We start from the raw sequence: 19,536 nt of genomic DNA, 5'->3' as shown, positions 1-19,536 counted from the left end.
AGTTATATAGGGGCAAAGGGGGGGGAAATTTATTTTAAAAAAATTACCTTTAAATAGTATTTTTTTCTTTCTAATTACATTTTTTGTAAGAAAGGGTTTTAAAACACTGATATGGGGCAAAGTGTGGCAAGTAATTTAATTAGAAAATATATCTTTTTAAATTTAAAATTAGAATTCTGTTTTTCAAAAGTAATTTTGTAAGGGGCAAAGACTGGGAAGTAATTTAAATGTAAATACTTGAATTTACTAATTTAATTGTTAAAGAACTACATTCAATTTAAGAATAGGTATTTATAGTGATGCAAGGGCAAACACTGAGAATTAATTTTATTAGATTGCATTCATTACATTTTCTATTAGAAATAGTAGCAGGGGTTGTTCTCTCTTCCATGCCGTTAAGCCGCTCGCCGATATCCACACAAGCCTTCCCTACATTCTGTACCATTTCTACCAATTTATTTGTAGCCTGCCGGGCTTTTTTTCCTTCCACCTGGGCCTCTGCACAATGTTCTTTGATCAACTCTAGAATCAAACCCAAAGAAGGGTTTGTATTTGCTGACCACAAAGAGGAGTTTCTGCCTGAGCAGGCGCCACCTCCGCTGAGCGCAGTATCCTTGTATGGGAGTAATCTCACTTCAGCCCAGTACGAGTGACACGTCTCCCCCTATTTTTCAGAGGATCAGTATGGCCCTTAGAGCTCCTATGATGTTTTTGGCGCTTAAGGGCAATCTTGGGTTCTTCAAGTGTACTACAGCCTGAAGTTGATAAGCTTTCCTCTGTTTCGCTACAGCTAGAGTTAGAAGAGCCCGAATTGGAGACCTTCATGAGTGAAAAAAAACGTATATAAAATATATACATAGATCAATAATTAAAAATAAAATAAAACACCCAATAATTAAGTAACACATTAAACTATATATATAAAAAGCCATACATTTCACAACACAATAATTAAAATAGCAGGAAAAATGTTGGATATTGGAGTGAGTTCAACAGCAGAGAAAGTGCTGGATAGCGGAAGGGTAAAAATTACTATTCCCACTCAAGTGAGCGCAAAAGCAGGGAAAATGTTGGATAGCGTAGGGGTACAAATTACTATTACCACTCCAGTGAGTGCAACAGCAGGGAAAGTGTTGGATAGTGGAGGGGTAAAAATTACTATTCCGACTCCAGTGAGTGCAACAGCAGGGAAAGTGCTGTATAGAGGAGGGGTAAAAATGACTATTCCCACTCCAGTGAGTGCAACTGTAGAAAAAGTGTTGGATAGCGGATGAGTAAAAATTACTATTTCCACTCCAGTGAGTGCAACAGTAGGTAATGTGTTGGATCGTGGCTGGGTAAAAATTACTATTCCCACTCAAGTGAGTGAAAAGCAGGGAAAGTGTTGGATAGCAGAGGGTTAAAAAGTTACTATTTCCACTCCAGTGAGTACACAGTAGGGAAAGTGCTGGATACCACACCAATAAAAAAAATCAACATTTTTATTAAATTAAATTTCCATTATTAAAATAAATATTATTGAAATTTAAATATAATATTTAATATAATAAACATTCATTAATGACACTTTGTTTAACAATATAATATCCACAACACACACCTAAAAGGAATTACACAATTACAATTAATAATTACTAATTATTAATACAAATTAACTATCACATAATTAATATTCCATCAATAAAAAATACATTAATTCCCACCCTTCCCACCAATTACACCTATAAACACCAAAACACACACCTAAACTAATTAAACAATTACCATAATTATTAATAATTAATTAATTTAAATTAATTAACAACTAATTATCAAACAATTATTAATAAATAAATGTACACATTTAACTCAATAACATCACAATTATACAATTATGAATACATATAAATTATTGAATGAATTTCATATAATTAAATGGCTTCCCACCCCATTCTCCTATAAACCCACAACCTGCTACGGAAATAAAAATGCAAAATTGTATTTAAAAAAAAAATATTAACTACTAAAATGTTAACACATGTACTAAAAATACAATCAGTTCTCATACAAAATACTAAAATACATAACACTAATATTAAATCGATATTTTTAACAACTATATTTTTGTAAACGATATTTAACACTTCATAATTTTTGCAATCGATATTACTTCCCTAACAATTGATATTCTTAACTGCTATATTTTTCCGATCAAGATTTCTATCCCATGATATTTTTACCTCAATATTTCTGTACATCGATATTTATACATTGATATTCTAGCTCTGTACCTCCTGGCCTATGTTAATGTCAGTAAACTAACATAAAATCAGATTGCATCAGGTTAGCTCCGTTCAGCCTCCATATCTTCCAGGCCAGTGGCAACCATCTCACAAACCTGCCTCAAAACTGCTGTGCTACGTCTACTAAAGGGTTCAGTGTGGGAACTGGAAATATTAGAGCGCAGAGATCTCAATGTAAGATCCAGAGTGTTGTGATCAGTATTAAATTGGTGTGTCACCTGCTTGTCAATCATTATGGGCCATAATCTAAAGTCCAACAAAATGAAGTCAATAAGGCTAGACCTATACAAGCCGTTGAAGGTATGCCTTCCCTCTTTCTCTGAAATCGATTTCCCATTACACGCTTAAAGGCTGTTATTCAAGGTGAAAGCATTTAGCTGTAAAGCAGCAGCTGCCCATTTCTAAATAGGTGGTAGTGAGAGCACAGGAACTAATCAAGTTAGATCCTCTTCTCCAAATAGGATTTCAGAATTAGGGCAGGCAGCTGAAAGTTGCAATTAAAATCATCTGCCACAATTTCAAAATAGCCAGCTGTGAAAGTCACCAAATGAGCATTAATCAGCTCAATAATTGCCATTTCAACTCTGTTGCCCCAATGTCTGCAATAAACATTGTGGGCCAAATTCACAAAGGTACATTTAGATATCTGGTCTTAACTTAGTCCTAACTTCTACGTTTATGACTGTGAGAATTCACAAAAGACTTTTATGAGTACCATCTTTATGCCTGCACTCTGGGCAGAGTTCGGACATAAAGATTGTTTTCGTAAATGGTCTTTGTGAGTTCCCAAAGTCATAAACCTAGACATTTGGTCTAGGTTTAGACCAAACATCTAAGTTTAACTTTGTGAATCAGGCCCATTATATACAAAAAAAGATACCACAAGGAAACTGTAGAGTGACATAATGAATGTCTGGGGAACCCAGATCGATAACTTTGATCAAGCACAGCAAAGTGTTTTTATCCATATTGCTAGCCCCGCAGACAATCAACCTTTTCCGGGTGAGGTTGCAGCCTGAGTGAAGTTCTCAAAACCAGAACGAAACTGTTGGGTCAGGGCCTAAGTCTCCTGAAAAAAACAGATGTCAAATGTATCAATACACTGGTACCAGTCAGGGCAAGATAGTTGGGACACAATTCCAGCAAGATTCTAGGAGAATAACTTGGTGGAGGGAGTAGAGGGAACCATAGAGTAGCTGGGGCTAGGGGTTTCTTAAGTGCTGGGGGAACCAGCAGTAAGAGTATGAACAGAAGGTTCAAGGTGGGTGGCCGCATTCACAACCTCTTTTGTGACAAGTTCCCTATTGTCATCCATATAGGATGGGTGTCAATTGTTGCTATCGAATTGTGACATAGGGATGTGTCTACTCCATGTGGGAACATAAAAACTGCTGAGTATTTCAGGCCTATCCAGGGGGATATCCAAATATCAGAACACTTAACCACCCACATAATGAAGAACACTTACTCCTGCATAACAACCTTTCTTATGAGAATCACAATATTATATTTGCTGAAGCAAAATTACACCAATGTCAAGCATGGATGTGCCCCAAACCATTCACTCAGAAATACACTGTACATGGTGAATATCAAAACATTAATATACCTTTCATATAAGCCTTGCTATGTAAAAAAACAAAATATTTTTAACTAAATATTAAACACATTTTTCTTCTAGATCAGTAAAGACAACATTCATTTAAAATAACAAAAAGACTGATACATAAATAATATATTTATTACTTAGTTAAAAACAAAATAATCAACAACTACAAAACACAAAGGGGTTTATTACGATGGCAGGCGGACTTTGTTCGCCCGCCATCACCCCAGGAAATGGGACCGCCTGCTATGTGTGCAGCAGTCCTGCATGTGCAATTAGGATGCGCCCGCCACACCGGCAGGCGCATCCCACATTTTTTGCATTGTGGCTGGCGGTGCTGTCAGCAGCACCCGCCGCAATGCAAAAAAGGTATCTGTGCATTTGCATGCAAAATGTGGCAGGCACCGCACGGTGCTTTTCACGTCATGCATGCAAATGAAGGGGGCTACCATAGGTACCCCTCCATGTGCCCGCCCACCCCCTCAACATCCTGGGGGCCTGCAACAGGCCCCCAACTGCAAAAACTGCATGTCTTTTCATGGCGGCAATGCTAGAACGGCTGGTTCCCACAGACATTATAATATGGATGGTGGTGTCTAGCAGACACCACGACAATATTCAACCCTTTTCCACCAGGTTGACTCGTCGATCGGGCGGAAAAGCGGCGGATGGTCTTCCAGTCCGCCGCCGTACCCCCGCCATCATAATGTGGCGGGGGTAAATGGTAGGCGGGCGGGCAATTATGTCTGGCGGATCGCCAACACCATGCGGGCGGTGGCGATCCACCCAACATCGTAATAGACCTCAAAATTTAAACAAAAAATCAAATAAAACCAAATAAATACGACACCTATAAAGTAACACCTAACATTTACAACAAATACACGTACAAAACAACATGTAACATTTCTCACCAACAAATAATTACATAGGTCAAGGTCAAAAATAGCTTTATTCGGGTTCAATTTAAGAATCCATAAAAGCACAGTTAAAAAGTAAGTAATCCAAGTTACATAAAACATTAAATTTTTCACATTCATTTGAGAATAGATTCAAGACCAAAGCAGAGTTAATACAGAATGATAAAAATCAGTTCATTGTCAATGTAAATTTCATCGTGCTTTTTAAAAACATTGATACAATATACAGTGTCAGCTCGTCCTTTAGCATTTGCAATCTTAATAAAGCTGGTCTACATTGTCTCAGTCCCCTCTTCTTAAATAAAACAAATAAATACCTTCTCCTAATTTGGGTATAATTACATAAATAAAACATACTATTCTATAGCTGTATATCTTCATCAATATCAATATCCATGTTATCAAAATATAATCCACTAGAAATAGGAATGATAAATGCTAAAAAGACCCAAAATAAAAACATAGAATAGGTGTAATTTAAACCCAACAAAGCAGTCAAACATCAAAAGGAAGCATAAAAATCATGATGAAAAATTGCAACAAAAAAACTCTCTTGGAAACCCAAAAAATCTAAGGAAATCAAATTTCAAAATAATGGTTGACTAGAAATCAAAAGAAATTTCCTGTGAAAAAAAATTCTAAATCCAGATGTCCATACACCGAAAACAGTACATTCAAACCTAAGATAAACATTGTATTCAAGTATTACAAACATATAACATAACCCACCAACATATAAATAACAATAAAGTAGTTCCTAACTCTAACTAGGCTTAACTCACAACACTATTAAACACAAATATACAAAATGCAAAGAAAAAAGAAAAAACAGGAAAAACCAAGACTATACCTATCAATAACTGTTCTACCTGCATCCCTCCAACCCCAAACCCTATATACAATTGTAATAAAGATCTTACCTTATCTGGATGAGCAGCAGAACCTTACTGTGACTCACACAACTGTCAACAAATGACACAAACTATAAAAGTAAAGTAGCAGTAAAATAAATGTCCGCTAAATGAAAACTAAAAAGACTATCTTCATATAGAGAACATGTGACTTTAAATAAAAAGGATGACAAAATACTTGAAAAATGTTTACACATGTTGGAGAAATGTGAAACAAGTCAATACCTATAAAAGACAAGTAAAGTATGAAATAAATAATAACATTAAAAAATCGAATAATATAACATTATTATTAATATGCTTAAAAACAGCTATATACAAGGGGTGGAAATACTTTATGTAGGACAAATATATCAAGTTGAAAAAATCTAAATGAACCATACTTGAAAAAATAATGTAGAAATGAAAAATGTCAAACAATGTTTGTTTTTTAATGTATTAAAATGTAAAAAACAAATCTTATCTGATGTGTGTAAGAAAATTTGTTTTCCGAAACTATTGTTTTATCATTGCAAGTGCTCATCAATAAAAAAAAATTAAGTCACCCTTGACTAATTCCATCACCATCTGGTACTTTGCACCAAACTTGGTGAAAACAATGTTTCAAAAGGCATCTAAGAGCATGCCAAATATTGTGCACACCTGCCACATATTACAATAATTATAAAGGTGGTCCTAAATTGAATAGCTGGACATCGATTCTTTATAGCTCACGGGCCTTTCCATCACTTGAAACCCTTTCTTGGTTTTCTGAAAATGTGTTTTGCAATGTTGGTGACATAAGCCAAAAAGTTTCAAGTGTGCATATTAAAGTGTGTCTAGTTCTAAAAAGATTCAGAAATGCCTTGCTGCATGTGTGGACAATAAAGCACAATGAATGGACAACACTATTTCCATAAACAGCAGGCGGTGTCCCTCCCTCCCTTTCAATCAGCCTTCTCCAATGTCTCGCATGGCGTGACACAGGGCTTGGCAATCAGCCCGATTTTATTTAATATCTATCTGAAACCCCTGATAGCGGTCATCAAAGCATACAATATCGACATCATAAACTATGCTGATGACACGCAGTTGATTCTCTCCTTTGAGGGAGAGGAGTCTACGCCAGTGGAAGTGTTTCACAATTGCCTGCGGGATACGGCCGGTTGGTTAAAGGATAACTCGAATGCAGGTAAGACTGAGATGATTTTCTGTTCAGGGAACAGGATCCCTCAGGCTCTACCTAGCAACTTCAGGCCCTCCAATGCTTCGACCGCAGTCCGGCCTGTTAAAACGGTCCGTAACCTGGGCATTATGTTTGATAACAAACTTACTATGGAAGCCCAGGTTACAAAAACGGCGGCCTGCTGTTTTGCGATTATCAGATCTTTGCGGGAAATCTTTCCTTTGCTGTCTCCTCAGGCGCGTGCTCTAGTGGCAAGCTGCACCATTCTCAGCAGGCTAGATTATTGTAATGCCTTGTTGCTTGATTCTCCGAAGTTTCTTTTGGACAAATTACGGAGCATCCAATCGGCGGCGGCCAAGTTAGCTCTAGGGCTGCCCAGAAGGTCCTCCTCGTTCGCGGCTTTGGCAGAGCTGCATTGGCTCCCTTTGAGACAGAGAGTTATGCTTAAGTCTCTCTGCCTTGTCTTTAAAGCCCTTCATGGGCTGGGACCTGCGCTCATGCAGAAAAAATGTAAATGGTATGTCCCCATGAGAAGTTTCCATTCCTCATCGGCAAGATTGATGATGGTACAGAGATTCAGCAAAGTTAGGTCAGGTGGTAGATCTTTTGGTGTGGCAGCGGCCAAACTCTAGAACGAACTCCAGTGGGAGATTAGACAAATTAGGGAGCTCCTCCCACCCCCAAGATATAGTTTGCCTGCTTTTGTCTCGGACACACTCTTTCCTATACTCTGAGTTGCTTAGCGCCAGGATGCCTGTAAGGTGACAGTGCGCTCTACAAGTTAAATAAATAAACACTGGACATTACCAAGTATTCAGTCCAATATTTACACACAATTGGAATAAATATAAAGAGAGAAAGAAAGTAGCAATGCTGAATACCTGTTGCCGCACAGTTCCCCTGTGGGTGGTTATACCTGTCCCTATATAAATATATCCCTCAGACTGTTTGATAAGCTTGGGAGAGATAAAAAATAAATGGGTCTTTTCCCGGACTACTCCCAATAATGTTTAAGTTAATTACACAGGACACAGGACACACACGTAATGGGTTGAAGTTGGAGGTTTAATAATAAACACCTAATTGATCTGTTGCCGGTGAGCAACTGACAGAAAAGGAATATCAATACCTTTTCCAGATTCTACATTCAATGGAACTCTGAACACAGAATACTACGAAGGACATCACCACACTCCCCCCTCTGGCCAGTACGGGATAGGATGGCTGACCACAGGCAAACCTTGACATTCCCAAGAGCAGGGAAAGGGTTAATTTACATCTTCCTGGACCTTGCCTGATGGTCGAGCAGGAGGAAATTGTGCCTATGCCCTCCAACCTTCTCAATGGTGGAAGGACAATTTAAAGCAAGAAAGGTGGATAGCCCTCCACCTTGGCAGAGGGCAAGAGTGAAATAACCTGACTGTGGTAAGTAATGTCTCCTTTAGGAAGCATTTTTAATGTAAAGGTTCTGTTTCGAATCTTTAGTTGTGATGTGTTGACAGCTGTTGGTGGAGCTCTAGACGGACCCATTCTGTGGTGCGGGTTTTCGTGTTCATATTTTTGTCGATGAGGATGATTGGACCCTTCGAGAAACCTCTGCACACCAAATATCTACAACTGAGTTCCTGTTTTGTGTTTTCTAGACTGCTATTTACCTTTTGCTCAAAAGTGCCCTTTAATTTTTATTTTACTACTGTAAACAGTTTTACCGCAATTATATATTTGTTGCTAGTGAGGGATGACACAACCACAGTCTGCCGAGAATGGACGGAGTCCGATGGTTCATGATGCGTGGTGTGATCTGACAGCACTGGTGTTCATCTCTTGCTGGTAAGTCTGGCATGCAGGTCCCAGGAAGAGGGCATGATGACGGGCGATTGTGCTACTGGCTCTAGCCATAGTTGCTGTAGTTAATTAGTCCAGCTAGTTTCCTGGGAGCCATGTCTGGGGTTCTTCCTCAGTGTGAACCTTCAGAATTGAGAAGTCCTGTGTAAAGCGCCGTGTGTCTTGGTCTCATGCATCATTAGGCCTGCTAGCTCACAGAGGCACTGGACAGTGGCAGTATTTGGGGATAAATTGCCAGGTGACTGTGGAGTTACAGTCCCTTTCAATAGTTGCTTCATGTAATATAAGCCAGGAAAGCTTGTAGCTTAAATGTGTAAGTGGAACTGAGGGATCACAGCAGTGACAAATGACAGTGTCATTAGAGCCAGCATGGAATGATATCCTAGTGTGACCCCACCTGACACACATTTAACATGGCGACACTCAGTCGTAGATCATTCTAAACAGTGAGTATCCCTACTGTTTTAGAGGCACTCGTGCACCATCCTACCATCCCTACCAACTCAAACAAGTGGCCTCACTGGCAGAATACTAAAGGCCCTGTGCCCAGCTCCAGTGAAGTTCCTAGAGGTGCCAAGAGAGGGTACAGAGGAATGGCAGGGCTATTAAAGTAGGGCATCATTTCAGAGGGAAGGCAGGAAGAACAAGCCTAGGAAGGAAGGCAAGGTTAGCACATGACAAGAATGGGACAGATGAAAGACAGGAGGTGGCCTAGTAAAGCTAGAAGACACCTGGGGCCTCATTTATGAAAAGTGACGCACCGCTGCGTGAAACAGCGATGCGTCACTTTTCACTGCGCACTCCTTACGACATTCCTGATGCGTCATATTTAATGTATGACGCATCATGTCGCAAGGAGTTACAGATACGTCAGTATTTCTGACGTATCTGTAAGAGCAAAAGTGACGCATTGCTGGAGTGTGTCACAAAAGTGACGCAACTCCAGCAATGTGTCCTTTCACATGGGGAAAGCCCCATGTTAAAGGGCTTGCGTCAGTCTTACGCCTGCTGTGAGGCAGGCGCAAGATTTTGATCCAACAGCGTCCTAAAAGTGACGCAGTGAAATCTCAAAAATTTCACTGCGTCACTATTACGAGGCTTTTTGCGGGGGAACGCCCCCTCTGCATACATTATACCTGACGCAGGTATAATGTGGCGCAGGGGTTTAAAAAGTGACGCATCTACCTAGATGCGTCACTTTTTAAATATGGCGCAACGAGGCGCATTTTTACACCGCTGGTGCGTCACAAAAAGTGACGCACCGGCGGCGCAAAACTGACGCAAGGCCTTCATAAATAAGGCCCCTGGATAGCAAGCGCACACAAGACATCAGAGGAAAGGGTGATACAAGAGGTGTGATATACTTCAGGAAGTTCAATGGGTGGCAGAGAGCTGAAAAGGATGTGCTAGTAGTGACAAAATTGCCACAGGGTGACCGGGGGCTAATAAGAAGTTGCGAGGAAGGCGAAGAGAATGCAAAGCGAGCACAACTTAGCATTGTAGAAGGTAGTGAAACTACTGTATGTTTGAAAAACAAAAAAGGCTACTCCCTGCCATACATACGAAAAGCTGACAATGTGAGTGCAGGCACAGGACCTCAGGCCTGTCAAGTCAAAAAACTGGAAAGTGGTGCAGCACACTGGAGTGATGATGAGGTGAAGTAAGTGCAGGTTGAGCATGTGTGCACACCTGCACCTCTGCAGCTTCTGAAGCTTCTGCTCTCAAATGAACTCATTTCTCTGCCTATAGTCAGCCTGTTCCACTCACAAAGGTATTTCCACTCATTCATAAATCATAATTAAACAGAAGGATGTCTCTCCCAGGCCAGTTCTAAGTCAGGTCATGATGCCGAGCACAGCAGGGATAGCTCCTATAGACAGAAACAGGCCAGCTAACAACACTCGGTGCTATCTCATATCTCTGAAACCGGGCCTCACCGCTTCCTCACGGGTCATGTGGCATCTTCTTTCACCATGATTGCATTAAGATCACAGGCAGCTACCCTTTATTATCCCACTCAATGCTTTCTGGCTCTTTTCTCGTGCTGACTTTCTCCCCAAATCTACCACTACTCCAAATTTCGCAGCAACTGGTATGCTGTACTAAAGGAAACCTGACCTCTGCTAGCACAGAAGGTTAGGGGAAGGGTTTCCTCTACCTCCTATATTAATGGGCAAGTTGAGTGTAGCCAGGAAGGTCCCGGCGCCGGGGACATCAAAGAGCACCATCAGAGTGCAATGAAGGAGAACTGGGGTACTGCTTCACAATCACCTAACTCAAACACTCTGCAAGTGAGTTGCTCATAAAACAAATAGGGTTCACTGCTGGTGAGAGTTAGTTCACGTAAAAAAGCTAGCATGACAGGCCTGTCAGAATCACCTGTCAACCTTCATATCAACAGTCAATGAGTCGCGCTGATCTGGAACCACCCGCCATTTTCTCCTAAAGGGGGAGGGTCTAATTACAAACTCTACATGCAACATGCACTCTTATATTTGGTGTAACAGGAGATTCAGGACAGGCCCTGGATAAATGGTTTGACATGCCTTCAATAGAACACTAACTATCAGTGTCAAGCCCCGGACAACGTTAGCCTCAACTGAGGGTGAGGCCTGTCTGTGGTCCTGGTCATCATTTGCATGTGCCCTGCATACTCTCGGACCAAATGAAGACAGAACAGGGGAGAATTTCCTCGTTATGTATTATTTTGTAGTGTTATATAGTGAAAACCGAACTGAAGGTATTGGAAGCTTTACTTGAGCACCAGTTGCATTACACTAGGAAACAATATTTTTTAAAGGCATTGTGAGATGAACTGATTTGCCCAGGATCACAGGGTGCTGACCGATGCCGAGCCTCGAACCTTGGCAGCTCCCCCAAGCACCACCAACTTATTAGTTGAAGCCGAGACTGCGTACAGAACTTGTGTAGGTTACTGTGCACCACTTCTCCTGCCTGTGAGTGGCCCGTCTCACTCTCTGCCCTTACAACCACCAATACAGGTAGGGAGCCAAGCCCTGGACATTTCCCCCTAAAAAACATCTGAACAATCGACAGTCTATTATAGTGGAGGTAGCAAAGTCAGGCTGGGCCAACTCTGTTTCTTGAACCCGCCGCCTTTGCACCGGCTGTACAACTGATAGCTATGCCATATCTGTCTTCTTTCTTGTCCCAGCACATTCCATCTTTTCCTCATGGTTCTGGTCTTTGCCTGCCTATTATGCGATGAGGAAGACTAGTGCTGCAGTGCACTCACAAAGAGCTGGAGCATTTAACAACATGCTCCAAATGTAGAGCTGAGCTACAGACATAAAGACATGCACACGCAACCCCGGAAGGAAGTATTTGGGTTTGACTCTAGACTGCCTCAAAACTCATGATGGACTACAACTGTTCCCTCCTACTCATACATCTTCTACATAAGTATGCCCTTTCCTGTGCAATTTAAATTAATGGAGCTCTCTTAGGTCTGCCCTGGCCCATTGAGATAAACACCCAAAATGAAACTCTCTTCATCCCATGCAACCTAATATGCCCCCACTGTGATGTAACTGCTGTAGTTGTACATCAAGGGCAAAGAAGCCCTTGCCCATTCAGCACATGCATATCAGGCCACACCCAAAGTCCAACCCCCTCCCCATCAGAAAAAAGCACAGATTCTGCCAACTTTATCACTGAGCAGCAAGTATCTATTTCTTTCCAGCTGCTCTGTGTTTCTCTCCTCTTTTTACTCTCCTCTCAGGATGGCCAGGCAATGCCCATCACGTCAGTTGATGCCAGCCACCGCTGCTAAAATCTGTTGCTATTACTCTTAGCTGTTAAATTAGAAATGTACCTATTGCACTACAAATATAAGTTAATAGTGAATTAGAACAGTTATGTTCTGAAAAGATCATAAAATCTTAGAAGCTACTCAATGACTTGCTCTAATTGTAGTGGTTTCTAAACCAAATGGGAACATCAGGCTATGTGTGGATTTCAGACAATTAAATGAGAGAGTGGTGGGGGAAAGGCTTCCGTTACTAAATATTACTAAAATGATGTGTATGCTTGCAGGGGCAGTGTATTTCACTACTTTAAATCATCCTACTTCGTACCACCGGGTTAAACTGACAGAAAAATCAAAAGATGTTATGTCTTCAGTAAACCTTTTGGGTGTTTTTCGATTTTACCAAATGCAATTTGGGTTGTGTTCGGCAGCTGCACTTTTTCAAAGTCTGATGACGAGTTTGTTGGGGCATTTATCCCATTTGAAGTTTTTTCATGATGATGTTCTCATTAGCAATAATTTACTTTATAACCCCATGAATGACATTAGGCAAGAGATTGTCTCAGAGAAAGGCATGATTTAATGGTGGAGAAGTGTAAATTCATGTGTGAGGACATAACATATTTGGGGCATGTAATCTCAAAAAAGGAGGTGTTCGTCCCAAAAACGTAGTTAATATAATTCTGAGTCAGAATGATCCCACAAAAGGAGAGGGAGTGCAAATATTTTTGGGGATAGCAGAGTTTTACTCCAAATGTATTCAAGTTTTTGTTGGCAAAAACCATGCTATCAGGAAACTTTGAGAAAAGGTGACGTTTTTTCTTGGAGTGAGAAGTGTGAGAGAATGTTTGCTCATAAATGAGTGTTTTGTCAAGGCTCAATAGTTATTACAATACACCAAGATACTTGGCCCAGAAAAATGAGATATCAGGAGGAGGCAGACTTGACAGGAGTGCCAAGGAGCTGTTGCGGAGACCACCCAGCTTCAGAAAGATGAAAACATATGATAGAGCTTTCTCAAGAGCAGCCCCTAGAATATGGAACTCACTCCCCCAAACATCAGGAAAATCCCGAACACAGCAGCATTTAAGAGAGAAGCTAAGATCTTCCTAATGAGTAAGTTCCTACCATAGTCAAGATAGGTCATCACTAACACCATAACCTGGGAGTTACCAAACAGAACAGCAATGTAAGAAAAGAAAAAGTCACCAGCGACACTGGAGAGAATATCTGACGGTACTATACCTCGCCTGCTTCAGGAAGGGAGACTTCATAAGGAAAATACATGACAGAACTTTTTGGTATTGCAAGTTCTAGTACTCCTTGATATCAAACATTATCTAATATGTCTGTTTATAAATATATTAATACTTATGGCTGTATAATTACCTACCTCGTATCATTGTGAAACGTCGACTATACAAGATGTATCGCTAACCTACCTCATGTAATGTGAAGCGCTCTGATACCCAAGGGGCACGTTCGCGCTATACAAAACTCTTTAAATAAAAATAAAATAAAAAATAAAATAATTAACTAAATACCTTGTTCTTCAAGTACGGATGCCAATCTTAAGAGTCTTGGCGCTAAGTTTAAGCAAGTGCAGGATGGACATGCAGTGACTACTGCATTTACTTCTTGGTGCCTGAAGGATGTGGAATGCACGTATTCGACAATTGAGCAATATGCATTTGCTTTGTTATAGGTGTTCAACAAATGTAAACAATTTCTTTGGGGAATCAGATGTGCTGTTTATTTTGATCACAAGCCGCTTTGAGAGGGTTTTGCCAAAAAAGGGATTATATGTTATATCGTCTCATATCTTTAAATGGATTATTGCGCTACAAGATTTTCATTTTGAGGTTCAATACATTACAGCGATCTCTTGTAATGTTGCAAACTCTCTGTCCAGGATGCAATGTGGTTTTGTGGAGAAGCAGGAACTTTTTGGCACGTGGTTGAAGGGTTTAGAGTTCAAAGTGTGTGAGGTTACATCAGAGTGTGTTTTATAAGAGGAATGGATGTCTGAGTTAAATAAAGATGCTGTGTTCCAGAGAGGTGTTGAGATGGGGTATTCTGGTGTTTATGATGATGTGAATTGTGGCAAACTGTGAGTGGATTAATAAGATATTTCATAAACTGTTGATTGGGGGTTATTTTTCAGAAGCTCATAGTTAGGAGCTCCAGAGGTTTTATGTGTACGCGTGTTGACTCTTGCTCATGAGGGGCATAAGAGTATCAGCAAACCAATGAGCGCTTAAGATCGTCTTACTGGTGGCCTGGAAGGAATCTCAAAACAAAGAGATTTGTTAGAAATTGTGTGGGGTGTAGATTGAGTTAGGAATTAAAGAAACCAAAGACTACTTCCATGATAAATAGAGAGCTTCCCAGTGACCCACTAGATGAAGTTGCTGTGCCTATTGTCAGACCATTGCATTCCAAAGGATGTTTGGAGTATCTTTTTGTTCCTATAGATTTGTATTTCAGATGGTGAAAAGTGAAATTTGTCTGAGATTATTTTCTTAATGGAGATTTTTGGAAGATAAAAAGCAATCATAAGATCATGTTAACAGATAATGGTGTTAAGTTGACATGAACAGACATATCAGAGGTTTTGTATGAGAGAGACATTGTGCATAAAAGATGTGAACTATATTATCCTCAAACTAACTGAATGAAATGGAGGTTGAACAGAACTCTTAAGGAGACTGTTCAAGCAGCAGAAATCAGAGGAAGAAGTTGCAAAGATGCTGTGGCTAACCATGTGGTGTAGTACAGATTTGCTCAGCATTCAGCAACAGGTGTTACACTATTTTAATTGTTTCGCAAAAAATAGCCTTGCACAATGTGTCCTCCATAGGTTGAAAGCAATTTGAATTCTGGGGTTTCCAGAGCGTTGGTTGTTAAAAGAGCGAAGGAAAAGTAGATGAGAGAACAATTCTAGTGCAAAGCATTATGATAGAAATAAGAATGTGAAAGACGTGCTTGTTAAGATGAGTGACATGGTACATGTGAGGTCGCCAAGAGGAAGGAAGAGAGACTATAAATATAGTAATCAAAACAAAGCTCTCAAAGTTAACAATAGGTGTGTGCAGTTAAAAAATGGGAGAATTAGAACTTTTAACAACATCGTAGAAGTTAATTACCCAGTGTGGCTCTTCCTACATTTTAATGTGTTTGTGTTAAGCATAGATATATAAGTTATGCTATTGCATTTGATTCCTGTTTTCCTTTATTTGATTCTTTCTATTTTATTCTGTGCAGCTGTTCTATTGATGTTGTTGTGTTTTGTGTGTGGCATGTCTTGGTGAGTGCTGTCTGTTATATGTGGAGTTTATTTTGTTGGTGGGATGACGTGTGGTATGTTCTGTTCTTTTGTGTGCTATGCTCTTTTAAGTAACATTCCTATTTCAAAGGTTTGTATAGAATATTTTGGTTTGATGTGTGAACGGTTGCTGGAGGAGCTGTATATGGGCCTGTTCTGTGCTGAGGGTTTCTCACTTTCTACTTGATCTAAACTTCTTCATTATTTTATTTAGCCTGGATTCTTATCCCTGAAAATATATGATAAACACCTCGCTTTACATACAAGTTAGGGGAGAAAATGTCCCTCTCTTTTCCAGGTTGAGGAGTGAAAAAAGATCATAGCACCTCTATATTGCCCAAAATCAAGCAATAAAAATAACAATCTTGGGCGGAAGGAAGCAGGGGCTCACAATTCTTTTAAAAGCATAAAATAATGAGATGGTTTAAACTATATTCGCAGATGTGCAGAGTATAACAAGCTATTTATTGCCATTGTTGAGGAAGGGGAAAGCCATTGTAACTCACTTGAGGCGTTTTCATCTCTTGAGCCATGGACCACACTCAACAGTGGTGATAAATGTAATGTAATGTAATGTAAAATACATTTCTATAGCGCTACTACCACTCCAAGGAGCATCTTGGCGCTTAATACCAGCCCAGATGGAACAGGTCGGTTAGCTGAAGCAGTTCAAAAAACACTACACCCTTTACACTAGAGCTTTACAAGCAGCATCAGGGCTTTCCTGAAGTGGGATTCTGTAGAGATTTGCCGAAGCTGGAGTGGCAATTTGTTCCATGCTCTGGAACCCAAGACAGCAAGAGATTTCCCACCTTTGGCAACAAGCCTGAATTTTGGGGTTACTAATAGATTCTGGTTAGAGGACCTCAAACTCCGAACGGGTAGATAGCGTGTAAAGCCTTTTGACAGATGCCTGGGCCCTTGTAAATGGAAAGCTCTAAAAGTGATGACTAGAATTTTAAATAGAATACGCTTATGTATTGGAAGCCAATGGAGGGCATTAAGTGCAGCCGAGGCAGATGACTTTCTGAGCCAGCCAAGGACCAGGTGAGCAGTGGCATGCTGGACCATCTGCAGCCTGTGGAGCACAGATTTATTCGCTCCCGCGTACAGGCTGTTGCAGTAGTCCAGTCTTGATGTTATAAGCGCCACCGCTACCGTTTTCCTTGCTGACAATGGGAGAAGGTCAAAAAAATTCCTAAGAGTTCTGATGATATGGAAGCAAGTGCTAGCCACGCCAATTGCTTGTTGCTTGAATGACAATAAGTCATCAAACTTAACGCCCAAATTACGGGCAAAGGAGATGGTATTCGGAGGGGCTTCAGCATCTTCAGGCCACCACTGTTTGGGGGAGAACAAATTTTGGGGACCGAAAGGCAAGATTTCAGTTTTCCCTGAATTACATTTGAGATGGTTGATCTTCATCCACTCAAATGTAGCAGTGAGGCAGTTTTTAAGATTTTCTTCAGCTTCAGGCAGCTCCCTGTCCAGTACCAGGATATGCTGCGTATCATCAGCGTAAGATATTGTGCTGATCTGGTAAGAGGAGATAAGCTCAATCAGGGGGAACCATATATAGATTGAAGAGTACAGGGCTCAGACTACAGCCCTGAGGGACCCCTGTGCTGATGGATTTTTCTTCAGAGTTAAATTCTCCCAGTACCGTGACTTGACGTCTTTGGCTGAGGAAATTTTTTAACCAAGTCAGCACTACTCCTCCTATCCCTGAATTAAGCAGGCGGTCAACCAAGATTGTATGTGAGGCCGTATCGAAGGCCGCCGATAGGTCGAGTAATATCAGGACGGCCTTCTTCCCTTGATCCACAGCGGTTCGCAGGGTCTCTGCCGAAAACAGGAGGGCGGATTCTGTAGAGTGTTTGGACCTAAAGCCTGATTGGTTGGCGTGCAAGATGTTATTATCTTCTAGGAATTTCGTGAGTTGTTTGTTAACAAAAGATTCAGTCAATTTAAACACCAATGGAAGCAATGAAATGGGTCGCAGGTTAGAAAGAATGGTCGGATCAGGTAAAGATTTTTTCTGAAGGGGCTTAAAGGCTGCTAATTTCCAATCACAGGGAATCTCAGCTGTGACAAGTGACGAGTTGATGATGCCATTAATGATAGGATTTACCTCTTTGACCAAAGCTTTTAGGAACAAAGGAGGACAGGGGTCAAAGGGAGATCCAGATTTGCTAGATAAAATGGCCTGATGTGACTCCTCTAAGGAAATGGGGGCAAATACGTTAAAGCCGGTCATGTTAGAATAATTCTCCCTGCTTAGCTCCACCCTTTCCTTATCGCAAGAGGTCAATATCGGTTGGGGAAAATCCTTAACAATGTCTAGAATTTTCTTTTCGAAGTAATTAGCAATGGAGTTGCATAGTAGCATAGTACAAGCTGTGGGTCTGCCCAAATATTGTGTGTATGTGTGTGTATAACCACGGTGTGAGGACCAGATCGGTCTTCATAGCATGGGTAAACCTTGAAAGAACCAGACAAACATTATCTTTATGAGGACAGGTGCGCTAGGAGGCCCTGTCCCAGTAGTGTGTTTAGGTACTTTCGAGTGAGTGTACCAAAAACTTTAAAAAGTACACTTATATTTGCCTAGGTCTGCTTTATAACCTATTTAGGCATGTGTGGAGTTAGAATACTAAATACTTACTTCATTACAGTCAATGGTGGGTCCTCATAATAATAGGTATGCTATGTTGTGTGTGTGTGTGTGTGTGTAGGTATGTTGTGGTCTGGGTGCATGCAATCTTACTTACGTTTCACATCTGGCAACTGGTGGTTCTTTTCTAAAGTTAATGGCCTGACTTTCACTGGCATAATGAATGGCCAAGATGCCACCAATCATGATATCACCATCTCTTGAGAAACCGCTGATTGAGGTTCTTTGAAGTTGGCACATGGGCGCCGCAGTCTGAGCAGCACATATGGACAGTAAACAGGAAGTCATCCAATACACCACTGCTAGCTGGTAGAGTTCCATAAAGCTTCTGAAGGAGATCAAACATTTGAAGGGCATACTCGCAGGACACTGCAGAAACGTTTTGTCCACTTCACTGTTGCATGCTGAAATCCAGATTCTGCTTGCCATCAGTCATTTTCAAAATATGTGTTAATAAGTGTTGCGCTGGCCCTCATCTGAAACAAGGTAATGGATATTTCCCCTTAATGATTTGAGCAATAGAACAATTATGATTCTAGACATATCTTTTAAGATTTGTTAAAACAAATAAAAGTATCAGTCCCATATGACTCTTTCATGTGGGGTACCTTGCCTGTAACATAAAAAACCCCTCTGAATATATGCAGGCAGATAACCTGTCAAATAAAATAGCAGTGTTACGAAAGGTGTTACAAAAATATTTTGCTGTAATTTGGGTATTTTTATCTTAGCTTCATTTTCTGTTAAGTACTTTTTATTGTCTTGTTTCAGGAATTGTGTTCCTATAGTTCAGTTATATTCGTGTTTTTTGATTAAAACTTGTGGAGGCCAATGCACAAACGTTTTTTAGAATGAATTTAGTATACACCTGGCAGAGGACCTATCTCTTAAATTGCACTGATGCTGGGCAATTTTACATTGTTTTGGGGTAATTTGGCAGTAGTTATATGCAACTTTGCAGTGATGTTGGGAATTCTGATGTGAAATAATGACATCTGCACCAGGACAAGTTAATAAAAAGCATTGGCAAAGCCCAGAC

At 40.4% G+C, this 19,536-nt stretch overlaps 1 protein-coding gene across 1 annotated transcript in view; it reads right to left on the bottom strand.

The window, feature by feature from the left end:
- The window catches only part of LOC147678546 (extracellular calcium-sensing receptor-like), a 99,342-nt gene extending 80,374 nt beyond the window's left edge, over nt 1–18,968 (bottom strand). Inside the window, exon 1 of the mRNA XM_086946593.1 lies at nt 18,595–18,968. Coding sequence (XP_086802719.1) covers nt 18,595–18,926 — 332 coding nt within the window. The 5' untranslated portion in view covers nt 18,927–18,968. The remainder of the gene's footprint in view (nt 1–18,594) is intronic.
- Between the last annotated feature and the right edge of the window lie 568 nt (nt 18,969–19,536).

This window comes from Lissotriton vulgaris, chromosome 12 (genome assembly GCF_964263255.1).
Source record: "Lissotriton vulgaris chromosome 12, aLisVul1.2, whole genome shotgun sequence".
Taxonomy (NCBI): Eukaryota; Metazoa; Chordata; class Amphibia; order Caudata; family Salamandridae; genus Lissotriton; species Lissotriton vulgaris.
This window is presented reverse-complemented; position numbering and strand designations above follow the sequence as displayed.